We start from the raw sequence: 25,804 nt of genomic DNA on the forward strand, positions 1-25,804 counted from the left end.
GGCAACAGAAGTTTTAAATGTCATTTTTGTTCAATTTCGGCAAAGTAACATGATTTAAAAAAGGATTTGATTTTGTATTGTGAAAGATAATAGTGTTTCCTTTTGGGAACATGCAAACTTGCTTCTTTATATCAAGCACGTGTTTCACCAGAATTTTTATTACTCTTTTTTTTTTTTTTTTTTTTTGTTAAAACAAACTTTGTTAGTATTATTACATGTTAATTTTTATTTCTGATTAATTTTCCTATTTTGGGGGGAATTTTTATGTAACGTAATGCTAATTTAAAAAAAAAAAAATTTTTTATTTTAAATGAATTTCTGTACACCACAGAATTTTTTTTCTAAATTGTAATTTTCATGTCAAAAATCATATATGCCTTGGATTATAAATACTAATTTTTACTTGGCAACTGAAGTAAAATTTTATTGAATTTTAACCCTGTAAGTGTAGCATGTTTTTGGATTTGTCTAGAAGATTTGTACTTAAACAGCATTTATTAGTTAAGTTTATATAATTACTTACTTTAGTCTCTGTTTTTGCAAATTTACATTAAGATGACAATTACATTATTGTTAAAGTAAGAAAGCAAAATATTTTTAATTTTAATTTAATATATACCATGTGACAAACAAATCTCATAGCCTTATAAAGCTGGTTATCATAGCCTTATAAACCTCAGAGGGTTAAACTTTATGTTCTCATTTGTGAACACTAGCATGTAAAGGTTAATCAGACAAACAGTTGTTTAATACCCATAATCAATCAATAATATGCTTATGTGTTCATACAGTAGATGGAATTGTACATTTTAGTGGAAACTATTGACACATCATAAAACACCACATACAAGGGAAAATATATTTATCCTTGTTATTGATATTATTAAAAAATGAAAAGCAAATTTAAGTCTGAAGTTCAGTTTTGTAACCATTTATTAAACAAGTGCAGTAAAATACAAAAAGAATTAGAAAATAATTTTTAGCATATAGCTTATGGTTGTTTAGCACATATACTTAATTTATTGGTCAAAGATTTAGATACATAAATATTACTTACTATCAGCATGTTATTCAAGCCATAAAATGTTTTCAAAATCATCAATCTTGAATTTAATGAATACAATGGTTTAAATATATCATCTGAAGTATGTTGAAATCCAGTATACAATTTGCTTGAAAACTGTATAAAGAACTGATCAGTTTTCTTTGAAATTTTGGAAGAAAATCAAGGTGAAGCAGACAAAAATTTTCGGTCAGAATTTCTTAACATGGCAGTCAAATGCAATGTTGAAGATCTCTGACTTTGTTTGAAGCAGGCTTTAGTCACTTTTGATAGAATCCAGAAGTATAACTGCAGCATTCCTAAAACTGTTAAGCAATGTTAAGTTGTTTGGGGACACAGGTTAAAAATATTGATAAAGAATGCATGAAATTATTTAAAACATGATACGAACAAGCACTATCATCACATTTTTATATATATATTTTATGATTAATATAAAGCTGAAATCTTAGTAGCGAGTGAAAAAGGCACTGCATTTAGCAATAGAATATATGAGACAGTAATTCTAACAGTGCTGTATTCAACGTTGCATTGAAATTTATAATCCATGTTCTACTTGTCCATCGAACTCTTTTTGAAAATTAGATAATGACCACACCTTAGTCATGGAAATGAATAACATTTGTGAAGGAATGCATAGGGAAAGAGATGGATATCATCGAAATGTTAAACACACCAAGTAGGGAATTTCATGAGTGGGGACTGAAAGTTTTGTACTTTCGGGAAAAAAAAAAGAAACATAAATTAGGAGTTTAAGGCAGTAAAATTTTAAAGCACTGAATGCAGATCACATTAATGTAGACAGATATATTGTGATAAATTGTTTTGAAAAAAATTATGTTGGTTGCTAATGTAAGTGCCATTCTTATGGTTATAGTTACTCTGATTGCTTATTTGTATATATATATGTTACTGGCAAAGTTTGAAATCCGGCATTCTATAGAATGCCTAAAACTAGCCGGCAATCTCTATAAACGATTCATATTTCACACATTTCCTAGACATTCTTTAGAATGGCAAATGACAAACCGGCAAAGTATGAAATACATTTCTGATTCATTTTGAAGAACCAAAACTACTTACCAGAAATTAATAAAAAAGCCAAAATGACTACTAAGAAGGAACCACGGGACTACTGGCTGCTGATTGCTAAGATGTGATGTTTGTATTAAACAAAATTACATTCATTTATCCTGTTAAAGAAAAGGTCAATTTTTCAATTCTATACACTATTACGTCACAGACACAGAGTTATTTCCTTTACTTCATGAAAACTCATTCGAGTACTGGACATGGACGACGAAATAGAATGTTGAAAGCACATTCAGCCAAATACAAAAACGTTACATGAAGATTTCATGCCCCCTCCTATTTGCCAAGAATGGATTGCATTTAATTTTAAAAATTGGAGCATTGCATTTAATTTTAAAATTTCCTGACATCAATTTGGCGCTGCTTGGATGCTGCGTCTAGGGACAGTTGCCCCCCTCTAGCTATGCTCCTGCTGCCAGAAAAAAACAAAAAGGTAAGGTTCTTAATGTTTTGAAACTTATGTTTGTTTATGAATTTAATTTCCATTGTCAGGTAGATCTTACTGATTCCCAGTGTCACCCAGATAAAAAATACAAATTTATTATGTTGTACCAAGATCATCTCGCTATTATTTTTTACATATTTCAAATAATAATTTTTTAATGGCACTCTTTCAGTAATTTTTCAAAATAACATTTGTATTTTTGAGGAATGAACATCCTTCAAACAATAGCTTTATCATAATCTTTTTTTCATACTTTGCCTAAAGAGCATTTGTTATTGTATAGAATGCCTAGGTATTCTATACTATGCGTAGGGAAAGTATGTAATAATTCTCACATTTCATACCTTGCCTAAAAACGTCTGGCATTCTATACAATACCTAGGCATTCTATAGGATGTCTGCGTTTCATACTTTGCCGGTAACATTTATAAAAAATATAAATACAAGAGTGGAAGGTGTTTTTATTTATTTATTTATTTATTTATTTATTTATTTTTTATTTTTATTTATTTATTTTTTTTTTTTTGTGCGTGTGTGTATACATATATGTAAGTTTAAGTGATTATAATGACTTTGCAAGTTACTTATGCCAAAAGGTGTTGTGCTCTAAATAAAATTATATACAATTTAAATTATGTCTTATTATTAATTATTCTATCAATTTACATATAATATATCTATTACACTTCTTAATGTTCATTAATTAATTAGTCTTAATTAGTTTGAAAACCTTATCTTAAGTATTTACTAAGCTATTAAAGAAAAATGGGTACTGTTCTGCTATAAGAGAACCAGGTTCAGAAATGTATGCATATATATATGAATAAATATGTTCATGTATGTATATATGTGCACATACATGTGCATATATGTGTGTATACATATGTGCATACATGCATATGTGCATACATACATACATTTCTGAATCTGGTCCTGTTAACAGAAGAGTATAAAAAAATTAAACAAGGAGCAAGAAACAGACAAAAAAAATATTAACTGATCATAAATACTGTTTATTTTTTCCCAACTTAGCAAATTGTCTTATGTAATACCATTATATTAGGTATTCAAAATTTTATATTTAATAACATTAGTGAGTAAAGCATTTTACTTTTTTAAATGTGCTTACTTTAACACTGCTACATAAATATTTTTGAGCACTTTTTAATACAGCAAAAATATATGTCATTATTTCATATAAAAGTCTTATTAAATAAATAATTTCTTTCCATATACAAATTGCATTTTGATCACTACAGTACTTTTATGTAGATTTTAGATAGATTGTATTATTATGCAGATTTAAGATAGATTATATTATTTGTTAGCAGTAGCCAGGTATTTACACATGTATACATGTATAATTTTGAAAAGATGTCACTATTTTAGGAAATATTAGCCAAAGGTGAAATCCAGCCACATCAACCATGTGCAGAAAATGCAGTCATTAATTCAGAAAAACCATTCATCTGCAAAGTGTGTGATAAAGTGTTACCTGATAGTTCATCTCTTACTAGTAAGCTTTGCTTTGTATGTAAAATTATATTATTTAAATAATCATTTTCTTTCTAACATAATTTTTTCTTTATAGCTCATTCTTGGGTTCATACCAAACCATATTCTTGTACAGACTGCCAGGCTCAGTTTTCTACCAAGGGAAATTTAATTGGTATGTACATTATTAGTATTACTGTAATTAAGTTATCTGATTTTTTAAGATTGTATGAAATCTGTTTGCTTATATTATATTAGGACATCTAAAAAGTTCTGTTGGTTTTTTATGATAAATACAAATAAAGCAGTACAAAACATACAAAAATTTAATTGAATCATATAAGTACCATTTTGTTCTGTGATTTCTGACCATATCTCTGGCATCTGAAAAATTCCTTCTTTAAAAAGGATTTTTCGTAGAGAAGTTATCGATGTGCTATTTGACAGTCTGCAAAGGAGTTAACTCCATGCTGTTCAGGGTATTTTGAAATGACCTGAAGAGTTGAAAATCTAAGGCCAAAATTTGGTGAATATAGGGAATGACAGAAAACAATCTGCACACTCAAACGGTCTTCATCTAACATTTTGTCGAATTGTGGGGCCAAGCATGATTGAAGCTTGATGCTTGATCAGTTCTGAAAGCTTTGCTTTAATTGCTGCTCTTAAAACTGTCATTTAGGAACACCTTTTTTTTCAGATTTATTGTCTGATCTGATGGGAATAAATTATAGTAGTAATTCATCCTTTGTAATCCCATCATACACAAAGCATTGCTTTTTGGGCCCTCTTGATGTTACTAAAGGAGAATCTTTTGGCTTTTCCTAAGATATTTTTCTTCTAGCATTATTGTACAGTCAAAAGTCGTTAATCCGGACTCATCGGAACTTCGGCGATTCCGGATTATAGATCATCAGTTTAAATCTCGTAAGATGGCATGCAGAAATTCTAAAATTAAAAATATGACACCGTAATTTATGAAATAAAGAACAATTATGATATAAAGGGTATCAAAATTTGCAAAAAGAAAAAGCTTAATATTTATTTGTTTACTTTATTAAACATTTCTTTTAATGTAAGTTGTTTAAGTTTTGCTTCGTTTCATGTGATAATACTTTCTCTTTAATTCTATTAAACAGACATAATTTCTTGTTCAGGTACAAAGTTCCGCTGTTCAAGTCCTATAATTGCTGTGTCAAGAATACCGACTAATTTGTCAATCGAAATTTTTTCGTTTTCAATAACCTCTGTCACTTTTCTTTGCTATCGGAAGCGAATTATAATGACGAGGAACTTGTTTTAAATCATATCAAAGACGGAGCATATCGAGATGAAATACTACATTTGGTAAGGAATTATAAGCCAAATAAAATAAAAACATCTGCGCTGAAGATAAGGATAGTGCTGACAGATCAACTTTCAATTCATTACGCGCCCGCCGCGGCGTTCCCCCTGCCGAGCAGCGTGAAATTGATAAACAGATTTCGGATTTCAAAACATACTTTCGTTTTAGATCCTTTACATATTAACAAATATATATCGGAAATTCTATTTGATATAATCGAAAGTTTAAGCTTACTTTTATAAAATTGCTCTTACAGTCTGCAAAAAATAATAAGCCGGATCCAATTTGAAAATTAAGGAACAACGCAATCGTCGACATTAACTGAAATAGATAATTAGATAGTTTTAGCTTATACACCCATTATACATAAAATGCACACGCGAAAACGTATTCTGCACTTGCGCACACTCATATGCGCAGTCGTAAAAGGTCTTACGCGCACGCGTAAACGCCTATGCGCATGTGTCAACGCGGCACATGCACAGAAAGTTTTTAGTTTTGAGGTCCGGATTATAGATCATTCCGAATTATGGGTGTCCGAATTAATGACTTTTGACTGTATAGTATACACTTCATCTCTAGCAATGAGCTATTTAAAAAAGAGGAGCTTCTTTCTTTATTTTTGGCAAAGAATTACATGCTGAAAATCGAGCAAGCAAATTCTGCTACATTAAAGTATGGGATCCCCATATATCATGGTGGCTTACATAATCAGTCTTAATATTTAATTCAAATTATATGCTGTATTTTTTGGAATATTTAGTCTCTCTGATAGTTCTTGAATGGCATAACATGGATTTTTAGTGATATCTTCTTTTATAAGGTTCTTGTTTGCAGGTCGTCCAGGTCAGGTCAAGTTTCTGCATTAAACTTCTCAAACTAGCTTTGAACTCTGTCATCAGAAATAGCACATTGCCATTATATGGAAGACATTTTATAAACAGTCTGGCTATCATTTTTTTTTCCCTTTTTGAAATAGAAGAACATGATATGATGAAAAAGAACTTTTGAGTTCCTCATTCATAGCACCACACCGGGGGGGGGATGTGTCCTCGCACATGCTAGAATTGTAGAAGGGCTGTATTTAAACATCCACTTTGATCAAGGTCACTTTGTATCAGCAGTAAAAAGTAATTAGAAAAAAGTGTGCTTGAATTGAAAAACCACAGAACTTTTTAGATGGCCCAATAGTATATCTTGCTACTTACATATTAATGCAACCACTTTAGTGCAGTTTGGTGATTTTTTTGCGGATGAAAAAGAAAAAGGATGTAAATTATCATTCAGTTCAATTGTAAAACATTTCTTACATACATAAAGATATGTTATGCATATTTTATATTCTAATTAGATAGTTACACTAAGGTTTTTGTTTCATTTGTTCAGAGGAAATTTTGTGACAATTACTTTAAAAGCAGATTCCAAACATTTGTTCCCTTTAGTAATTTTGCTGTAAAATACTGTATCCTCGCAGAAGGGTCTTCTAGTGTTAGCAAATTCTACAAACAGATATTTTAAAATTGAGCTTGAGGCAATAAATATCGCAGTTTGTTTCTAAAACCATTGGAATTTTTAATACAACAAAAAGAAGGCATAAAAAAGGATGTCATTGCTTGATTGAAAGACTGTTATGAGCAGGGTTGCCAGAATTTGCTCCATTCGGAAAATTTGGTGGCTTCTGCTAAGGTGGTTGCAATAGTACCACCATAAGTACATATATCATATCAGAATGTATTTTTATAAAAATTGTCAAAGAGAGCATGTTACTAAAATCTAATTGGTTTTTACATTTAAGATTTTGATCCTTGTAATGAACTGATCCTTTTTTTTTATTATTTCTACACATAGTTATTCAATATTTTGTATATACAATATTTTATTTTTGTTATTTTTGTAAATATTATGGGGTCCTGGGGGGTCGCAAAAAAATCTTAATGATAAAAGGGGGTCGCGAGTGAAAAAAGTTAAAGAAACCTTGCTTTAGACTGACCAAGTATGTGCCAAAATGAGACGACAAAGAAATCAACGTAAAGCTAACTGTTAGTAAAACATAAATGTCACTTATCTTCTTTCAAATATGACAAACTATTATAAGTGTAAAATATTTAACGCTACTTGATAAATTGCGTAAAGTTTATTTTATTCTCAAACTTATTAATAGTTATGTTAATTCATGTTTAGTAATAATGCATACCACATAGGGATCTATTTTATTTTTAGGATGGTATTACAAAAGTGAAATTTAGGCATAGATAATATTTTGAATTGAATTTATTCAGTTCCCATTTGTTCATAGATCCTTAATTTTTTCATTAATGATTCTTAAAAGTCCTTAAAAGTAATTAATTTCCGTGTGCTGAAATGTGTACAAACCCTGTCTGAAAATTAAAAGCTTTTCTTCTTTAGCCAATACAATTCGTATTTTGTGTCAAACCTGTTTTACATATATTCCAGCAAGATGCACAACACTCGATCTTCTTATGTGCCTTATTTTTCTCTCACGGTTCGTTGCTTCCTACTTGAAGAATATCAGATGACACATTTGAACACTCAGGCAGGGAAGTAGTATTTTGAAATACCACCTTGGAAGATGTCAGCTTTGGCTTCTCAATATGTTCCAACATATTGGCAAAGAAGATACTAAGTTGGTATATAGGCAGCTTTTTCTTGAACATAGGCAAAACTACAGTATTTATATTCCTGTATTTACTGATGCCTCGAAAGCAGCTGGACATGTTGGTATGTCTTTCGTTATTGGAGACTACATGGTAGGCAGACGATTGCCTGAGGTTTACTCAGTCCTCACATAGGAATTAACTGCTATTTATTGTGTGCTGTCATTCATATCCAAGTTAAACCAGAGAAAGTTCTTAATATATACCGAGTGATTGGAAGCATTCTGTGATACTCAGAACCCTGTCCTAGTAGATACCCTGATTCTCAACCTAAAATTAAAGAACTGTGCATATGAGATCTTGTATTCTGGATACCTGGACATGTAGGCATAAGAGGTAACGAGCTAGCAGACACAACAGCAAAGTCTGCAATAGATTTGTTCAGTTGGCTTGTCCCTTCTGATGACATCAGCAGGTTCATCAAACAATTTTAGAGAAAAGGCAAAAACTCTGGGATGATCAGGATGATAATAAGCTAAGAATCGTAACACCTCAAGTTTAAATTTGGGAATGTAATAGAAATCGGAAGGAGAAACTCGTAGAACTATTCCGATTCAGAATGGGTCACTCCAGAATTACTCACAGCTTTTTTCTGAGGGGGGGGGAGAGTGAACCAGTTTTCCCAAAATGTAATGCATTTCTCTTCGTGCATCATTTTTTGAATTGAGTGTCCTTCTTTTAATAGACTTTAAAATGAAATATTTTGGTGATTGTGACCTGCCTCTTGACCGAATAATTTGGAAAGAGGTGAATACAAATTTATTTTGTTACCTGAAAGAGACAGGTTTTTTTTTATTATTTAATTTAATTTTGATTTAGGGTATTATGTTGATGTTTTAAAAGTTTGGTTTTTATTAAATTCATAACTTGTGTGTTTTATCCTTTCTGTTATAATTGACATTATTGTCTTAGTTTTATATATTTTCATCTGAATATGTCATTACTCTACATTTTTATTAAATTTTACAGTTCCATTTTGTTTTAAACTGGTAATACTTATGTGTTTTTATGTTTGACTTGTGTTTAGCGCATCATAACCTTTCAGTTTTTGCACTAATAGATCCACTACCAACACCAGCAAGATACACATAATGGTAGTTTATTGTTACATTACTTGTATTATGGTACTTTTATCTATAAGATGTGTATGTTTCATCCTTTATTATTGTTTTCTTTGGTCTTTTGGGTTTTAGTAACTTCTGTAAATTTCAGTAAGATTGAAAAAGGTTGCAGAAATTTCTGTGTGAGCATGGAAAAAAGTGTCTGTCTATTCTTGGGAATGCAGAAAACAATTACAAGTGAATTTTAATCATGATGTGTATTTCAGGAGTGTAGAAACATAAAACTACTGGTTTAGATTTTCATAAATGTAGGCGATGTAGAAAGCTTTAGCAGAAGACATGAAAAATGAGCAATGCCCTCACCGGGACGCAAACCTCGGACCTCTCGAATATGCACTGAGAAGGCTGAACATTACACCACGAAGGCATGCTAAGAAAGCGGGAGAAATACCTTATATACCCCCCTTTGAAAGGGCGACTGGGGATTAGGGGACCAAATCGTCAAATTCTGGTGGTGGAGAATCAACATTCACCACCTTTTTTAGTTCATGCACCATTGTAGAGACATTATGTATTTTGGAAGCAGGAGACATGAAAAATGTGCAAAGCCCTCACCAGGACTTGAACCACGGACCTTTCGAGTATGTGCCGAGTGTGCTGACTATTACACTACGAAGGCATGCTAAGAAGGTGGGAGAAATACCTTATATACTTATTGCAGAAAACCTTGATTAAAAGTATTTGTAAATAATTCATTTTTCTAATAATTATTATTGAAACTATTGCTATGCTGTCTTATTCTTTAATAAATTGCTGAATTTTAAAGTATTATTAACAATGAACTATTTTATTGAAAAATGTGGAATTGTTTTTAATTGCATTCTGGATCTTTGCATAAAAATAAATAAGTGAAAAATTCCAGGTTAATTTTTCACTGATATCCACTTAAAAGAATATTAATAGCAATAGATATATTTATAAGCATAAAACATGTTTTATTTTTGGAGAAAAGGCCCGGAGTTTATATTTTAAAGTTTGATAATCTTCAGAAATTTAAAAAAAAAAAAAAACTGAAAGTAATAAACACTCAATATAATTGCTAAATTGTCCACTGAATACAGGTTAAAAATGTCTTAGTTTTTAAAATTAATAACTTATCAGCAAGAAATTAAGTTAGACTAAACTCTCAACTAAAAGATGATTATCTTTTTGCAGTCTTTAGTTTGTATCAACCAGATGATACAATATTATCAGAACATTTTTGAAAAATCAACCTAAGGATCTTGAAAATGTATTTTTAGGGTACTTCTTAAATAAGACTGAGTTAAAAAAAAAAAAAAAAAATATTGATTTAACTAGAAAAATTTGTCATTTAAGGCTTGGAAGGTACTAGCATTATGTCTCCTATTTTCTTCAAGTTATTTTCGCAGTTTCAACTTCTGTTTACATAAAAATTCTTATTGGACATTGTCATCAGATATTCACAAAGGGGTGAATGAGGAGTCTGGAATTTGCTTCAAGTTTCCATTCTTAATTAAAAAATTGTATTAGTATTTTTTTTCTCCCTGTTATTTGTTTGTAACCCTGCTAGGCTTTCTTAGATTCATCCACATTTTCTTTGATGTGGCTCTTTCTCTTGATGGGCCATTTATGTAAATTTTTTAAATCTCCGTGTGTGTCAAACTGTTTAAGGAATGATAATTTTGTATAATTTACACTGTTTTCACAAACTCCTGGTTATGATACATCAGATTATGTGCATATATGCATAGCATATTTTTTAATAACAAAGCTCCACCATCTTGGTTAACTGAGACCATGACCTAACCAGATAATCTAAAAGACTTCACTTTTTTTTTTTTTTTTTTTTTTTTTTTTTGTAATCTTTAAACCAAATAAACTCTAAGGGAATTTTTTCATATCTGGTTTTCTGGTTTTATTTCAGTGAGATTTTATTCAGTAAGAAACATGTTAAATTTTTATAAACAAGAAAGAATGAGCACTTTGAGAATAAGAATTCTCATGCAAAAATTAATTTTATATACACTATAAGGACCAGAAAATTAATTGATTGCTGTTACACTGTACCTTATTAGACCGTTTCTTTGAGAAATTAGAAATACATTTTTGGATTGTTTAGTCTGTTTATAGAAAAGTACTTGTTACGGTTAAGCCATGATGGGATGTATTGTTTGTTGCTTTAACTGAGACTGTGAGAGTTTTAGCTCATACTGGAGTGTAAAAACTACTGCCTAATGCAGAATGGAAAGAGTGAACACTGTTGCCTGGTTTCCCTTCTTTTAATTGTTAGGTTGAATAATCCCATTTAGTAAAACAAAAAAAAATTATCTGTAAGTCCCACCTAAAAAAATTGCGTGTGTAATCATTTATAATGATTGTGTTGTGTGAACCAATAAATATGACATGTATACTAATTTACATTAATTTAATAATTTCTTAAAATATAAACTATATTGTTTTATTCTTTTATATAATATTTAAATCAATGAAAGAGTTAACATGTAAGTATATTAACAGCAAGCTTAATTTTAAATACCCCAAAGTGAAAAGCAAGTAATCTAGATAATAGGAATTCTGAATAATTGTATATCTATATTTTAAGCTATCATATTTATGTATACATTTTAATATTTTGCTGTTATAATTACTGTATCTTTGCAGTTCATATGAGAAAACATACTGGAGAAAAACCCTATTGTTGTTCAAAGTGTTCTTCAAGATTTTCAACAAAAGGAAATTTAAAAAGGCATTTGAAAACACACAGTGGGGAAAAACCATGGCAGTGTAATCGATGTGGTGGTCGTTTTACTGAAAAAAAAAGCTTAAATGTACATATGAGGCGTCACACAGGGGAAAAACCTTATCAGTAAGTACAAATTTTGCAATAAGTTTTTAAATTAATCAAAATTTATAAGATTAGCTTTTTTATTTTTAAGATATAATTAAAGTAATTTTATAAAAGATTTTGTTCTTTATAAGTAACATCTAAATTTGCATTATGTTTTTTTGTGTCTCTATAAAAATCATGTGTAAAAAAATAAAAGCCCAAATCTGTATCCTTAATGGTAAAAATTTATTATTTTGAAATTAGTTTTAATAAAGGTAAGCATTTAATTTTGGGATTCTTGTATACCTTTTAGTATGCAAATTTGTGTCTTGTTAGAGATATATATTTGTAGGATTTTTGAAAAAATTAACGGTGGGAGTAAAAAATGCCAGTAGGAAATTTATCAAAATCAAATACAGTCAAAAGTCATTAATCCGGACTCGTCGGGACTTCGGCGATTCCAGATTATCGATTTTTCCGGATTATAGATCATCAGTTTAAATCTCGTAAGATGGCATGCAGAAATTCTTAAAAAAAAAAAAAAAAAAAAAAAAAACTGAAATTTTCCAGATTTTAAATTACGTCCAAAGGGGCGTTTTTTTTAACGTTTTGAGTGTTACCTTTATTTATTAAATATCATGTTCTTTGCACTTAAACCATAAAATTCAGTTCAAGAGCAATATCGCAAAATAATGTTAAATTAAGCATATCTTTAGAATTTCCGATATACACAGTCTCGCGAGCTGGAGATAAAAGTATTTTTTTTCTATATAACGTTGCCATTTCTCGCTTTTAAAGCATTGAGTTTGTAAATCAAAAATTCGTTAAAGTTTTACAAAATATAAAATCTATAATAAAACAAATTCCAAATTTGGGATTTCAGATGCCCATATTCGCAGTAGGATTTCGTCATTCAAAATTCGATGGCTCTATGTACCATTGTTTTATCACAATGCGAGAAATAAACAATCATTTATGCAGATTTTTCATTATTTAATTTCTTCAAATATAATGCAGGACTCTAACATTTTGTGGCAACAGTTTGAAAAGTGAACCGACGTTTATGAGTCCGACGCAAAATTCCAAAACGAAAGCAATAGTCCTTCGAGACTGAAATCCCTTTGGACTAAAAATATGAAACCGTAATTTAGGAAATAAAGAACAATTATGATCTAAAGGGTATCAAAATTTGCAAAAAGAAAAAGCTTAATATTTATTTGTTTACTTTATTAAACATTTCTTTCAATGTAAGTTGTTTAAGTTGCTTCGTTTCATGTGATAATACTTTCTCTTTAATTCTATTAAACAGACATAATTTCTTGTTTAGTTACAAAGTTACGCTGTTCAAGTCCTATAATTGCTGTGTCGAGAACACCGACTAATTTGTCAATCAAAATTTTTTCGTTTTCACTAACCTCTGTCACTTTCTTCGCTATCGGAAGCGAATTATAATGACGAGGAACTTGTTTTAAATCATATCAAAGACAGAGCACATCGAGATGAAATACTAATTTGGTAAGGAATTATAAGCCAAATAAAATAAAAACATCTGCCCTGAAGATAAGGATAGTGCTGACAGATCAACTTCCAATTCATTACGCGCCGGCTGCGGCGTTCCCCCCGCCGAGCAGCGTGAAATTGATAAACAGATTTCAGATTTCAAAACATACTTTCGCTTTATATCCTTTATGTATTAACAAATATATATCGGAAATTCTATTTGATATAATCGAAAGTTTAAGCTTACTTTTATAAAATTGCATTACAGTCTGCAAAAAATAATAAGCCGGATCCAATTCGAAAATTAAGGAACAACGCAATCATCAACATTAACTGAAATAGATAATTAGATAATTTTAGCTTATACGTCCATTATACATAAAACGTGCACGCGGAAACGTATTCTGCACTTGCGCACACTCATATGCGCAGTCGTAAAAGGTCTTACGCGCACGCGTAAACACCTATGCGCATGTGTCAACGCGGCGCATGCGCAGAAAGTTTTTAGTTTTGAGGTCCGGATTATAGATCATTCCGAATTATGGGTGTCCAAATTAACGACTTTTGACTGTACTTCAAATTGAGTTTAGCAGGATAAGATAGAAACATGAACTAAATACTAAAGTGAGAGCATTCTAGAATTATTTTGATATATTTGTATTTTTCCATTATCAGTTAGGAACTTTTTTTTTCTTTTCTTCAAATGGCTACACATTTCCTCAAGTATTTATTGGGAATAGCTGAATCCTTTGGTCATTTAACCATCATCTTAGAGTTCTGCCAAGGTGAAACACAAGGGTTGGACTGATAATGCGAAAAAGGAGACATGTGCAAACATTGAAACCTTATGAGGGATTCAAACTTACATCCTAAAACTTAAACTTGCAGTCAAGCTTTACTAATTATTGTAACATCTGAAGTGGCACCAGCTAGGAGTTATTTGAATTAATTTTTCTAATATTGAAATAAGTATTCAGTTTTTTAAGAAGGTAATCTTGCTTTACTTGACAATATGAGTGGTAATCAATTGAGTACTTATGTATTATCCTGTTGATCATGAAATTTGGTGGAGATTAATCATTCCTGTTGAATTCTGAAGGAACTGATGCCTCTTCATTTAATAAAAAAAAAATATATCTTACTGGAAAATCTGTTAGAGCACTATGAGTACAAGCTTTCTATAGGTAGTTCTTCCAGTTGTCAGCCATATTCAGGGTCACCATATCATGTCCATTAAAACGCACCCTTTTTTATGGTAGAATCTCATTAACGCTGAAAATAAACCACTGCTTGCTGTTTTGTTTAAGGCAAATCCCAAATTTTAATCTTCCCCCCCCCAAAAAAAAGAAATTTTTAGGAGTAACTGTTTATTTATATCTTTTTCATAAAAACAAAATGTGCCTTATTGAGAACCAATTGCAATTGATAAAATGATAGGGCAGATGTTATGAGTGTTGTTATGTCACATTTATCCACAACTGGCTCTAAATCATGCTGCTTGGTATCAGTTTCATTTTTGATTGGATAATACACAAGTACCATCTTTTTAAATTTATGTAAATCTAATAAATACATCAATGTTGTAGATAAGTTATCAGTTTAACTTAGATAAGTAAATTGGAAATTTACAAAGTCTTCTAGTCCTTATTAAGGTCACTTGATTGATAATGCAGAGATACCTTCACCAGACTAGAACAGAAATACCCAAGGCTTTTGGTTCCATATCATTTCTTAAGTACAAAAGACAACAGTGACAAATAAACAGCACCTTTTACTAACTAAACAATGAAGTGACCCATTTCTGTGCAAAATTGTCATTGGTAACGAAAAATGAATGGTGTATTAAAATCTGGAATGCTGCATTTAATAGCTTTTTTCTCAATAATTCAGCTATATTTAAACATACTTATACTGAGCTTAACATTGAAAAAGGAATTCTTTTGATAGTTTTGATGGAATAGTATTAGCAAAATTTATTCTGTGTCTAAAACTGTGGAAAGATTACCACTGATATTTGTTGTTTGTAATTGGAGTGATTTAAAGTTTTCTACTTTCAGGGGCCGTTTCTCAGTTTACTTATCTCGGTACTATATTATCTCTAATGATAATAATATTTAACTTGAAATTGACAATAGATTATTTAGAGCTAATACAGTCAAAAGTCGTTAAGCCGGACTTGTCGGGACTTCGGCGATTCCGGATTATAGATCATCAGTTTAAATCTGGTAAGATGGCATGCAGAAATTACAAAATTAAAAATATGAAACCGTAATTTATGAAATAAAGAACAATTATGATCTAAAGGGTATCAAAATTTACAAAAAGAAAAAGCTTAATATTTATTTGTTTACTTTATTAAACATTTCTTTCAATGTAAGTTGCTTCGTTTCATGTGATAATACTTTGTCTTTAATTCTATTAAACAGACATAATTTCTTGTTTAGTTACAAAGTTCCGCTGTTCAAGTCCTATAATTGCTGTGTTGAGAATACCGACTAATTTGTCAATCGAAATGTTTTCGTTTTCAATAACCTCTGGGTCACTTTCTTCACTATCGGAAGCGAATTATAATGACGAGGAACTTGATTTAAATCATATCAAAGACGGAGTACATCGAGATGAAATACTACACTTAGTAAGGAATTATAAGCCAAATAAAATAAAAACATCTGCCCTGAAGATAAGGATAGTGCTGACAGATCAACTTCCAATCCGCAGCGTGAAATTGATAAACAGATTTCGGATTTCAAAACATACTTTCGCTTTGTAGATAGAAATAACATATTAGTAAATATATATCGGAAATTCTATTTGACATAATCGAAAGTTCAAGCTTACTTTTATGAAATTGCTCTAACAGTCTGCAAAAAATAATAAGCCGGATCCAATTCGAAGATTAAGGAACAACGCAATCTGCAACATTAACTGAATTAGATAATTTTAGCTTAGCTTATACCTTTGTTACACATTAAACACACATGCGCACAAACATATTCGCAGCCGTAAAGGTCTTACGCGTACTCTTAAATGCCTGTGCGCATGCGTGAACGCGACGCGTACGCAGAAAGTTTGTAGCTTTGAGGTCCGGATTATAGATCATTCCGGATTATAGGTGTTGGAATTAATGACTTTTGACTGTATATGTTATTATACTGTTTAAAGAATTTTTTAGCATCTAAATTATTAAACTTAAAGACAAAAATAAATCTTTATAAAACTCTTCTTACACTTATCATATAAGGCAGTGAACGTTGGCCCCTAACAAAAACGGATGAAGAGAGACTTGATTTTGAAAGACTTATTTTTGAAAGAAAAATACTGTGAAAAATATATGGCCCAATTAGAGAAAATATTAGATGAGGAATTTTGTTTAACTATGAAATATATAGAAGATACAAACAATCTAATATTGTCCAAGTCATTAAATCTTATCGTTTGAGGTGGCTCGGACATATTTTTAGATGGGGTAACTTGAACCCTATTAAAAATGGTTTGGTTTGATTTATTTAATTATGGCAAAGCACACTAGGGTTATCTGCCTAATGGAAGGGACGCCTTCATGGAGGACTTTCTAAGGGAAACTGGCTCGTATATATGTTACACATGGGGAAAACCACGAAAACGCCCATGCAGCCAGCTCGTTCACGGGATTCGAACCTCGGACCGAACTACCAGTGTTCAGCGACTTTACCACTCGGCCGCTGTTGGGCCTCCTATTAAAAATGACCTTTGCAGATGTAGAAGGTACCAGGAAAAGAGGAAGACTTCGCACAAGATGGATAGACTGTGTGGAGGCAGATCTCAGGACTCTAAATATCAGTTGTTGACGGACCTTAGTGACTAATCGGAACCATTGGAGGAAGCTTGTTGAGATGGCCTTAGCCTGTGATAGGCTGTAGTGTAACTGAAGAAGAATCAGAAAGGGTATACAACAAACATTGCAGCAGAAGTTCAAAATGCATTCCTGCAGCTGAAGAAGAACATTGTAAATTAAAATCTTCAAAACTAATTCTGCAAATATACAAGCTCCAACTATTAATTTCCAGGACTCGCGGAATAACTCAGAAGAAAAAAGGGTTAAACACATAGCCATTTAATATGATTCAAAGTAATCCCCATCAGCTGTAATGCACATCTGTGCTCGGCTGTACAAATTTCGAAAAGAAGTTTTAAAGTCCTCTTTTGGAATGCTCTTTAAGAGCGACGTTACAGTTTTCTTGATGGCTTCGACATCCTGAAGTTTTGTTCCCTTCAGTGAATTTTTCAGCTTAGAAAACAGGAAAAAGTCTGCGGGTGTTAGTTTTGGAGAGTATGGTGGATGCTGCATTTCAACGTCACCATTCTGGGCTAAGAATCGCCTCACAGGCAACATAGTGTGTGGGCGAGCATTGTCATGTAGCAGCAGCCAACTCCCATTTTGTTGAAAATGAGGCCTCACTCTACAAATTCGTTTTCGGAGTTGGTCATGAACTTTGTATAGAACTGTCCATTGATAGTCATGTTAGGAAAAAGAAATTCACGATGAATGAGTCCATCGCAATCAAAGAAAGTGATTAACATGACCTTGATTTTGGACTTTTCAAATCAAAATTTTTTCTGCCTTAGTGAACTTGGAGACCGCCATTCAGAGCTTTGATGTTTGGTTTCAGGGTCATATTGATAACACCAATACTTGTCTCCCATTACTATCCTATCCAGGAATGCAGGGTCAGCATCAGCGTTGTCGTTAAGTTCGCCACATGCGTCCAGTCTCAATTGCTTTTGTTCGTCCCTTAAATGGTGAGGAATGAATCTGAATAAATCTTGCATTTGCCTAGGTCTTGCATCAAAATTCGCCGAACCATCTCTTTGTCCATGTTTAATTCATTGCCGAGTACTCGAATAGTCAATCGATGATCATATTTCACCATATTTCAAACTTTTTCAATTGCTTCCAGCGTGCATACGGTCTGTGTGTGGATCATCTTCGATGCTTTCGTGCCTGTCCCGAAAGGGTTTAAACCATTCAAAAGTTCTTGAGCGGGCTAATGCTTCCTCGTTGTAAACTTGTTTTAACATTTCGCAGGTTTCGGCAGTTGTCTTGCCCAATTTGAAGCAAAATTTAATGTTAATTCTTTGCTTCATTTTCACTTCGACAATAGGAATTTAAGAGCTACATTTTAATGCACCTTCCCACGAGAACCACTTACTTCAGAATGGTCCCGATTGCACTGCACATGCGCAAAAAAATACTCTTCAATATGCAATCATTAGCACCATCTTTCGAATTTTTGTTCTCCTACAGTTACATCAGTCCTGGAAATTAATAGCCAGACCTTGTATGAATATTGTGCTAATTCTTGTTGGTTTGATTCCTCCGATAATAGTTATTTAGTGTGTTATTTTAATTCAAATAGTGAAATGGTAAATATTGGAAACATGATTGTACCAGTATATGTAGGTTTTGCATGAATAGCCCTTGAACAAATAAAGGCTGTATCATATAAATCTGATTATTTTGAGATTTAGAACTTGAATAAATATTTGTTATTTGAAGTGTAACTCAGATTTTTATTATTTTTCAAAACTCAGATTATTATTTGTATTTTTCAAACTTATTATTTTTCAAAACTTTCAGTGCCACTTATTATAGCAATCTCATTCCTCCTTTCAACCTGTTATTTTTCTGAACAAATTAGTTTTCAAAAGTTCTCTGCCATTTGCACAACACTCCTTGTTACTCTGATTTTGCTAGATTTGCTGATTTGCTTGATATATACTTGAAATTTTAAGTCTGGAGAAGTGTCAGGTATTGACTGTCTCTTCCTTTAGAAATTACACAGTTGGAAAATATTTGCTGAAGTATTGTCATGGATTTTTTTCGCAAAATGTAATAGTGCCCTGTCTTGCTGAAACATATCTTTTTGGGATTTACAGTATTGTCAACGTATATTACTGAAAGAAATTGACAAATTCTGTAGATGACATTTGAAAAAAGAGTTTAAAAATTAAATTATTAAAAATTAATTATTAATTATTAAAAATTCCTAAAGAGAAGAATAATACTGTCTTACTGAATGGTGTTGTATGCCCTTTGTTTTGCAACCTGTAAATATTTTAGTTACGTTTCATGGAGTTGGTTTTAGTGGCAAAATTATCAGATTCCCATGGATAACTGTATGGAAAAATAAATATAAACTTGATTACCTTACATGAATTCTAGCTGCTTTTTTTTTTTATTTTAATTGCTAAAAATGTTTCTGTAAGTATATCAAAGAGCATTGTGTAATCGGTGTTGAAATTCAGATGTATCCTGTTATTAGTTTCAGTAGAACTAGGTCTAGATGTTGTGATATAAAATAGGATTAGATATGTTTTTCAATAGCCAAATAAAAGGGAATTCACAGCTATACTTGAAATGCATCAAGTAATTTTTAATTCTAAAATTAGGAAAACTGTCATTATTTATCAGAGAAAAGATGCATTCTACAAATTTATTACTAGTTTCCTCTTAAAAAAGTATATTCAGTTATATATTTTCTTAAATCAAAAATTTCTTTCTTGAGAATGTTTTAATAAAGAATTTAAATTAAGTTTAAGTTTAAAATTTTTAATTTCCTATTGCTTAATGAAGCTAAAATTGAGAAACAGTAACATTTTAAAAAATGTCCTTTATATTTTTTTTAAACTTCATATTCAGTTATATAAATAAGCATGACTGCAATAAAATGAATGTGTAGCTAACATCCTGATAGATCAAATGGGAAGAGAGACAGTGAAAAAAGTTGTCTATAGATGGTACATAAATTATTAGTGCTGTAGATGAACAGCCTAAGAAATGTCTTTTTATTAATTATTTTAATAATGTAAATATTTTCAAGTTATGGGATAAATATTTGCAATGACCAGTTAAATATATAAAACCACTTAGATGTTTCAAAGTATTTAACTTCCCATTAGTATTGTTACTCCCAGTTTTGGAGACATGTGTATGCTTATTGTACACATTTCCCTAAACTGATTGAAAGATGTATATATTAATGTACATATTTATTTATTAAATAATATTGATTAATTGATTATATTATCTCCTAAGTTTAATTAAAGTAGAATTATCTTAAAAGACCGAATCCATACTAGTAAATTATATTTTGAAAGATGTTTTGAAGTAACTTGAAAGTAAAATGTTAATAATGTTTTAACTGGGACTGGAATTAAATCATCATGAAGAACAAAATTTCAATTGTAAAAGGAATAAAATAAAGACAAGAATTAAATTAAATGCATGTAATCATTGTCAATGATCGGAAATTAGTCTACTTTTCAAGGAGAACAAACCAACTCCCGTTCAATGAACAATAATTAATAAATAAATACGAAGATGTTTCGTCTTTACTCGAGCAATAAGGCTAAGCCAAACCGGCAATTTAAGTCAGGCCAAATATTTCCGTGAATAGAAGGGATTATGAACCAATGCTGATATTCAAAGAACTTATTCCTATGAAGCATTTTAGCCAATTCAATTTTGAGTGAAAAGCAATTTCTGCAGTGAATTTCGAAAGTACATATTTGTTATATACAATATGTATATGTAATGTGTATATTTTAATCATTTTTCAACCTTGCTTCAAAGTATTTTTCATATATTAGTGGGAAAAATTAAAATTTCATGTTAGAAAGGTATTTAGCAATTTGTATAAAATTCAACTTTAAATTATAGCTACACAAATTAATATTATGTTTTAAATAATACATAAGAATTTTTAGAAAATATTTTAAAATTCACTAATACAAAATATTCTGATATAAAATTATAGTGTTTATTTTCAAATTCAAGGGATTAAAAAAGGGTTATTTTATGACATGTTTTTTCTTGGTTATTAATTTTTTGTTTGTGTTGTTTGAGGGTAAAGATTATAATACTCTTCACGCTGCATGATGATATGTAAAAGATTTTAATTATAAAAGAATTTTATCTTTTCCTTCTAATTTTATGTTTATTAATTCTTTTACCAAAGGAATGAAAATCTAATGTCGTAACATTTTTGATAATTAGACTAAAAAGTTCTGAAAGTTTTTATAAGAATGAAAATCACAGTGCTATTGTCATGTAAATGTTAGTATTTGCAATGGAAGATCTATTAGATTTTGTTGTATTCAATTTCGTTAATTTTTAACTTTTTTTTTCCTTCCATTTAGATATTATATAAACAGAGTACTTCAATTATATGAACATAGTTAATTTACGTATATAAATTCCACAAGCATGTACAGTTGCCATATTTTATCCATCACTTGTTGTGTAATTTTTCATTTTTTAAGTAAAGCATGATATGTACATGCGTATGTATGTATGTTGCTGTCTCACTATCTTTTATTTTATTAATTGAAAAGATGCAAAATGTGTGGGAAAAAGTTTGCTCAAACTGGTGTCCTTCAAACACATATGGCTATGCATTTAGACCAAAAGGTACATCTCTGTGAACGTTGTGGGAAAGCCTTTCGTCAGAAGTCTCAGTTGCGTTTACACAAACTTCGTCATGATAATATACGAAAATACAATTGTGTTAATTGTCCTGCTAATTTCTTAACAAAAGGTAAGACATTAATGATTTAAAATAAATTAGCATGAATTATTAATTAACAAAGATTATTCCTGTATGATTTTTATTATTTGTATATCTTTATTGAGAAATTTAAGGCTAATTTTTTATGTTTTGTTGCTTATCTACAAACATGAGTTACTTTGACTAAAATATAAAAATTTCATTAGTTGTATACATTTCTATCTCTTTTTGCATATATATTCAATTGTAAAAATCCAAGCGTTGACTACTAAGATCTTTCAATTTTGACTGCAAAATATTAGGATGCCCGGAAAGTAATTTTGTTCATTTTCAACAGAGGGCTTAAGTACATTTTTTCACAGAAACTTTACACTTAAGCTGCGTGATCGTTATATATTTTGACAGCTGTTATAGCAAGGCTTGCTTGTGAAAAGTTCGATTGATTCTACACTTTAGTTTTTGGTTGGTGCTGCTTCAAATATGGAAGGTGAAAAGCAGCATTTTCGGCATATTTTACTTTGGTACTATCAAAAAGGTAAAAATGCTGTTCAAGCAAGAAAAAATTATTCAATGTGTATGGAGAAGAAGTATTGACGGAACATCAGTGACAAAAGTGGTTTGCAAAATTTTGTGATCTGGCAGTTTTGACCTTGAAGATGCACCACATTCTGGAAAGCCTTTAAAGCTGATGAGTTAATGCGAGATACGTACGTACGCACGTACATACATTCGTACAGACGCCACAAAAAATTCTCTTCAGAATTCATTTTAAAGCAGTTTTATAATTTTTTTGGAGGAAAAGAGTGTTTTATTCTGTCCTTACATACAGATATCACGGAAATACATCGTTAAATTGCATTTGAAAGAGGTCAAAATGGGATATTTTCATTGAAATATGCTGCCGGAAACTTTTCGCGATTACAATACTTCCTTTTTACTTCGTACAAGGAAGTAAAAACATTGGAACTTGGAATACAATACAAAGAATGCACATGAAAATGGTGACATTGCTTGATTGAAGGATTGTTTTCAGCATGGTTTTCAGATTTTGGTGCATTCTGAAAATCTGGAGGCTTCTAGTAAGGTGAATGCAATAATTTGTGAATTTACAGAAGTACCAAAATACTTCTGTAAATTCTAAGGGATAAGTATTTTTGTGATGAGTGCACAGTTTCATTTTATAGTGAATTATGTTATTGGATTAAAATGTCTATTTAGTGTGCTTCATTACATATTTATAAGAATTTTTCTGATTAATATCAGGAAATAATACAGGATTAGGACTGGAAAATCTGTAACAATTTTTAATATTAGCTTTGTTTTTTAAATATCAAATATAGTATTTACTTTGTTGTGGAACTTCCTACAAAATTAAATATTTTATCACAAAATAACTTAATAATTCATACACTTCATCCTTATCTAACCTAGGAATCAAGGTTACTAACTTAGGAATCTGATTAACGAATTGTACTGTGTTCCTCAGATTTCATAGAAGTGTTTGGTCATCCTGTGTTATTTTGATCATAAAATACATAAATTCTGAATACTTGCAATAACGTAGGGAAATCTTAGATCTGAGTCAGTAATGCAAGATTTAAAAAGTTGTGATTTTTTGCTGTGTGATTTAATTTTTAGGTTTTTAGTAAAAATTGTATTCCTTTATAATATCCTTATCAATGTTGAATTTGTCTTCTTATAATAATTTATTTTATGAATTTTACAGGTGATTTAGAAAGACATGCTCGAACACACACTGGTGAAAGGCCTTTTGTATGTGATGTTTGTTCTAGAACATTCACTAGACAGCAATCTTTGAATGAACATATGAATAGGCATTATGGACTTAAACCATATGAGTGTAAATATTGTGGCAAAACTTTTGCTGAAATGTCAGCATGTTATAAGGTAGACATTTTCTTGTACATATTTTCATTTTTGTTTTATCACAAAATAAATGTTTTAGTAAAAATATGTTTGGTTAATGATATATATGAAATAAAATGTATTTATTTTTGCATATTAAATGAATATGTAATAATGAATAAATATGCAGGTAAATAGTATGTATTCTAAGGGATAAGAATACATACTATTTACCTGCATATTTATATTATAATGTATTATATTTATTATATTTAATATAACAAAGCAAGTAAGTTTTTCTGCTTGCATTGAAATACATGGAGCAGCAGGAGGAAACTTCATCAGTGAAGGTTTTACTTCTGCAGAGACTGAAATCTGGCTGAAGAAAATGTCAAATAACTGGCAAATAAAAGCCAGTTACCAACTTTTTTTTTTTAAATCAATTTTGATTTTTACTTGTGGTACATGCAGTATAAATTTGTAGTTACTACAATTTGTAGTTACTAATTTGAAGTTACTACTATGTAATTTTTGAAATAATGAATGTATTCTGTCAATTTTAAATGTTGTATTTGGTACTTTCCACATCATCCGACCTTCCTGAACTGGTTGGATCATCGGAACCCTACTGTACATAGCAGTACAGTTCAACATCCAATATCCGAAATGATCTAATATCCAGGCCACCAGCAAAAATATTTTATGAGATTTTTCTTTCCCTGCCAAAAGTATAGGAATAGAGAAATAATACTCAAGGAAGAGAATGCTGTAAAAGGGATTTTTCTCTTGATTAAATGAGCTTCTTGTATGTAACTTTTGAACACTTGTTGATTAGGAAAACTCACCATGGCAAATGACAATACATTTAATGTATATTGACACTAGCCACACACTTTGGGCTGGGCTCTTGAGTGTTTGTAGGGGGTTAGCATTTTTCTGCCTGACTTAAAAAATAAGTGAAGCACCAAAGTTTTTTTTGGGGGGAGGGGAGAATGGGATGATGCTCATACTGCTTTTCTTTCCTTTGCTTAGCAGTGAGGAGATGCAAATTTCACAGTTAACATGACAAATTGTGCTTTTCTTCAACTTCCTGATTTGGTCTATATTATTATTGTTTGCAGGCTATCAATATTACAGCCACCTTATCAAAATTAAAGTTTGAATCCTCAATTATTTGAAAAGAGTTTCTTATTCTGGAAGTATAGCGGGGTGTGCAAAGCGAAAGCATGTTTCAGTGTCAAAAAGTAGAATTGCTGCCAAAAATGGATAAAGGTCTATCCTCCTCAGAATTATGCAAGGAGTAAGGCACTGGAACATCAGCACTGTATGACATTAAAAAGAGAATTTTTTTTAAATCTAAATACCCCACTCACAATGAATAACAGAAATATCATTCACTATGTTAAAAGTGGTGATCATGACAAAGTGATGATTCAGTGGATGAGACAGTATTGCTGTGAGGACATGCCATTGACAGCTCCATTGCTAATGGTTCAAACCAAAATATTTCTTGAGGAAATTGATTTGAAAACTAAGTGAATCTATTCAACATGTTGGTTTACCAAATTTAAAAACTGCCATAGCAGTTAAAAATTTCAGGCGAAAAACGCTTCAGCTGAAGCAAATGAAATGATTGCAGATGAAGTCATTGACCTTATTTATAGTAAAAAAAATATATCCTGAACAAATTTATAACATTTAAAAAAACTGGCTTTTTCTGGCAATATATGCACCAAAATACCATGGCAGTGTATAAAGAAAAGGTACTTATTGGTGTCAAAAGATTCCAAAGGAAAATTAATGATTTTGGTATGTGCAAAATTTATTATATGCAAGACACATACAAATCTGAACTTTTTGTAATTGGAAAAA

The 25,804-nt window shown here is 30.8% G+C and overlaps 1 protein-coding gene across 1 annotated transcript in view; it reads left to right on the forward strand.

Annotated features, from left to right (window-relative positions):
• Positions 1 to 25,804, forward strand: part of LOC118194891 (uncharacterized) — a 54,453-nt gene that overhangs the window by 18,930 nt on the left and 9,719 nt on the right. Inside the window, exons 5-9 of the mRNA XM_035366097.2 lie at positions 3,990 to 4,116; positions 4,192 to 4,269; positions 11,855 to 12,059; positions 21,894 to 22,096; positions 23,793 to 23,974. Of these exons, the coding sequence (XP_035221988.2) occupies positions 3,990 to 4,116; positions 4,192 to 4,269; positions 11,855 to 12,059; positions 21,894 to 22,096; positions 23,793 to 23,974 (795 nt within the window). The remainder of the gene's footprint in view (positions 1 to 3,989; positions 4,117 to 4,191; positions 4,270 to 11,854; positions 12,060 to 21,893; positions 22,097 to 23,792; positions 23,975 to 25,804) is intronic.

Source organism: Stegodyphus dumicola, chromosome 9, assembly GCF_044657685.1.
Source record: "Stegodyphus dumicola isolate Sdum_Otavi_A_Nest chromosome 9, ASM4465768v1".
Lineage (NCBI taxonomy): Eukaryota > Metazoa > Arthropoda > Arachnida > Araneae > Eresidae > Stegodyphus > Stegodyphus dumicola.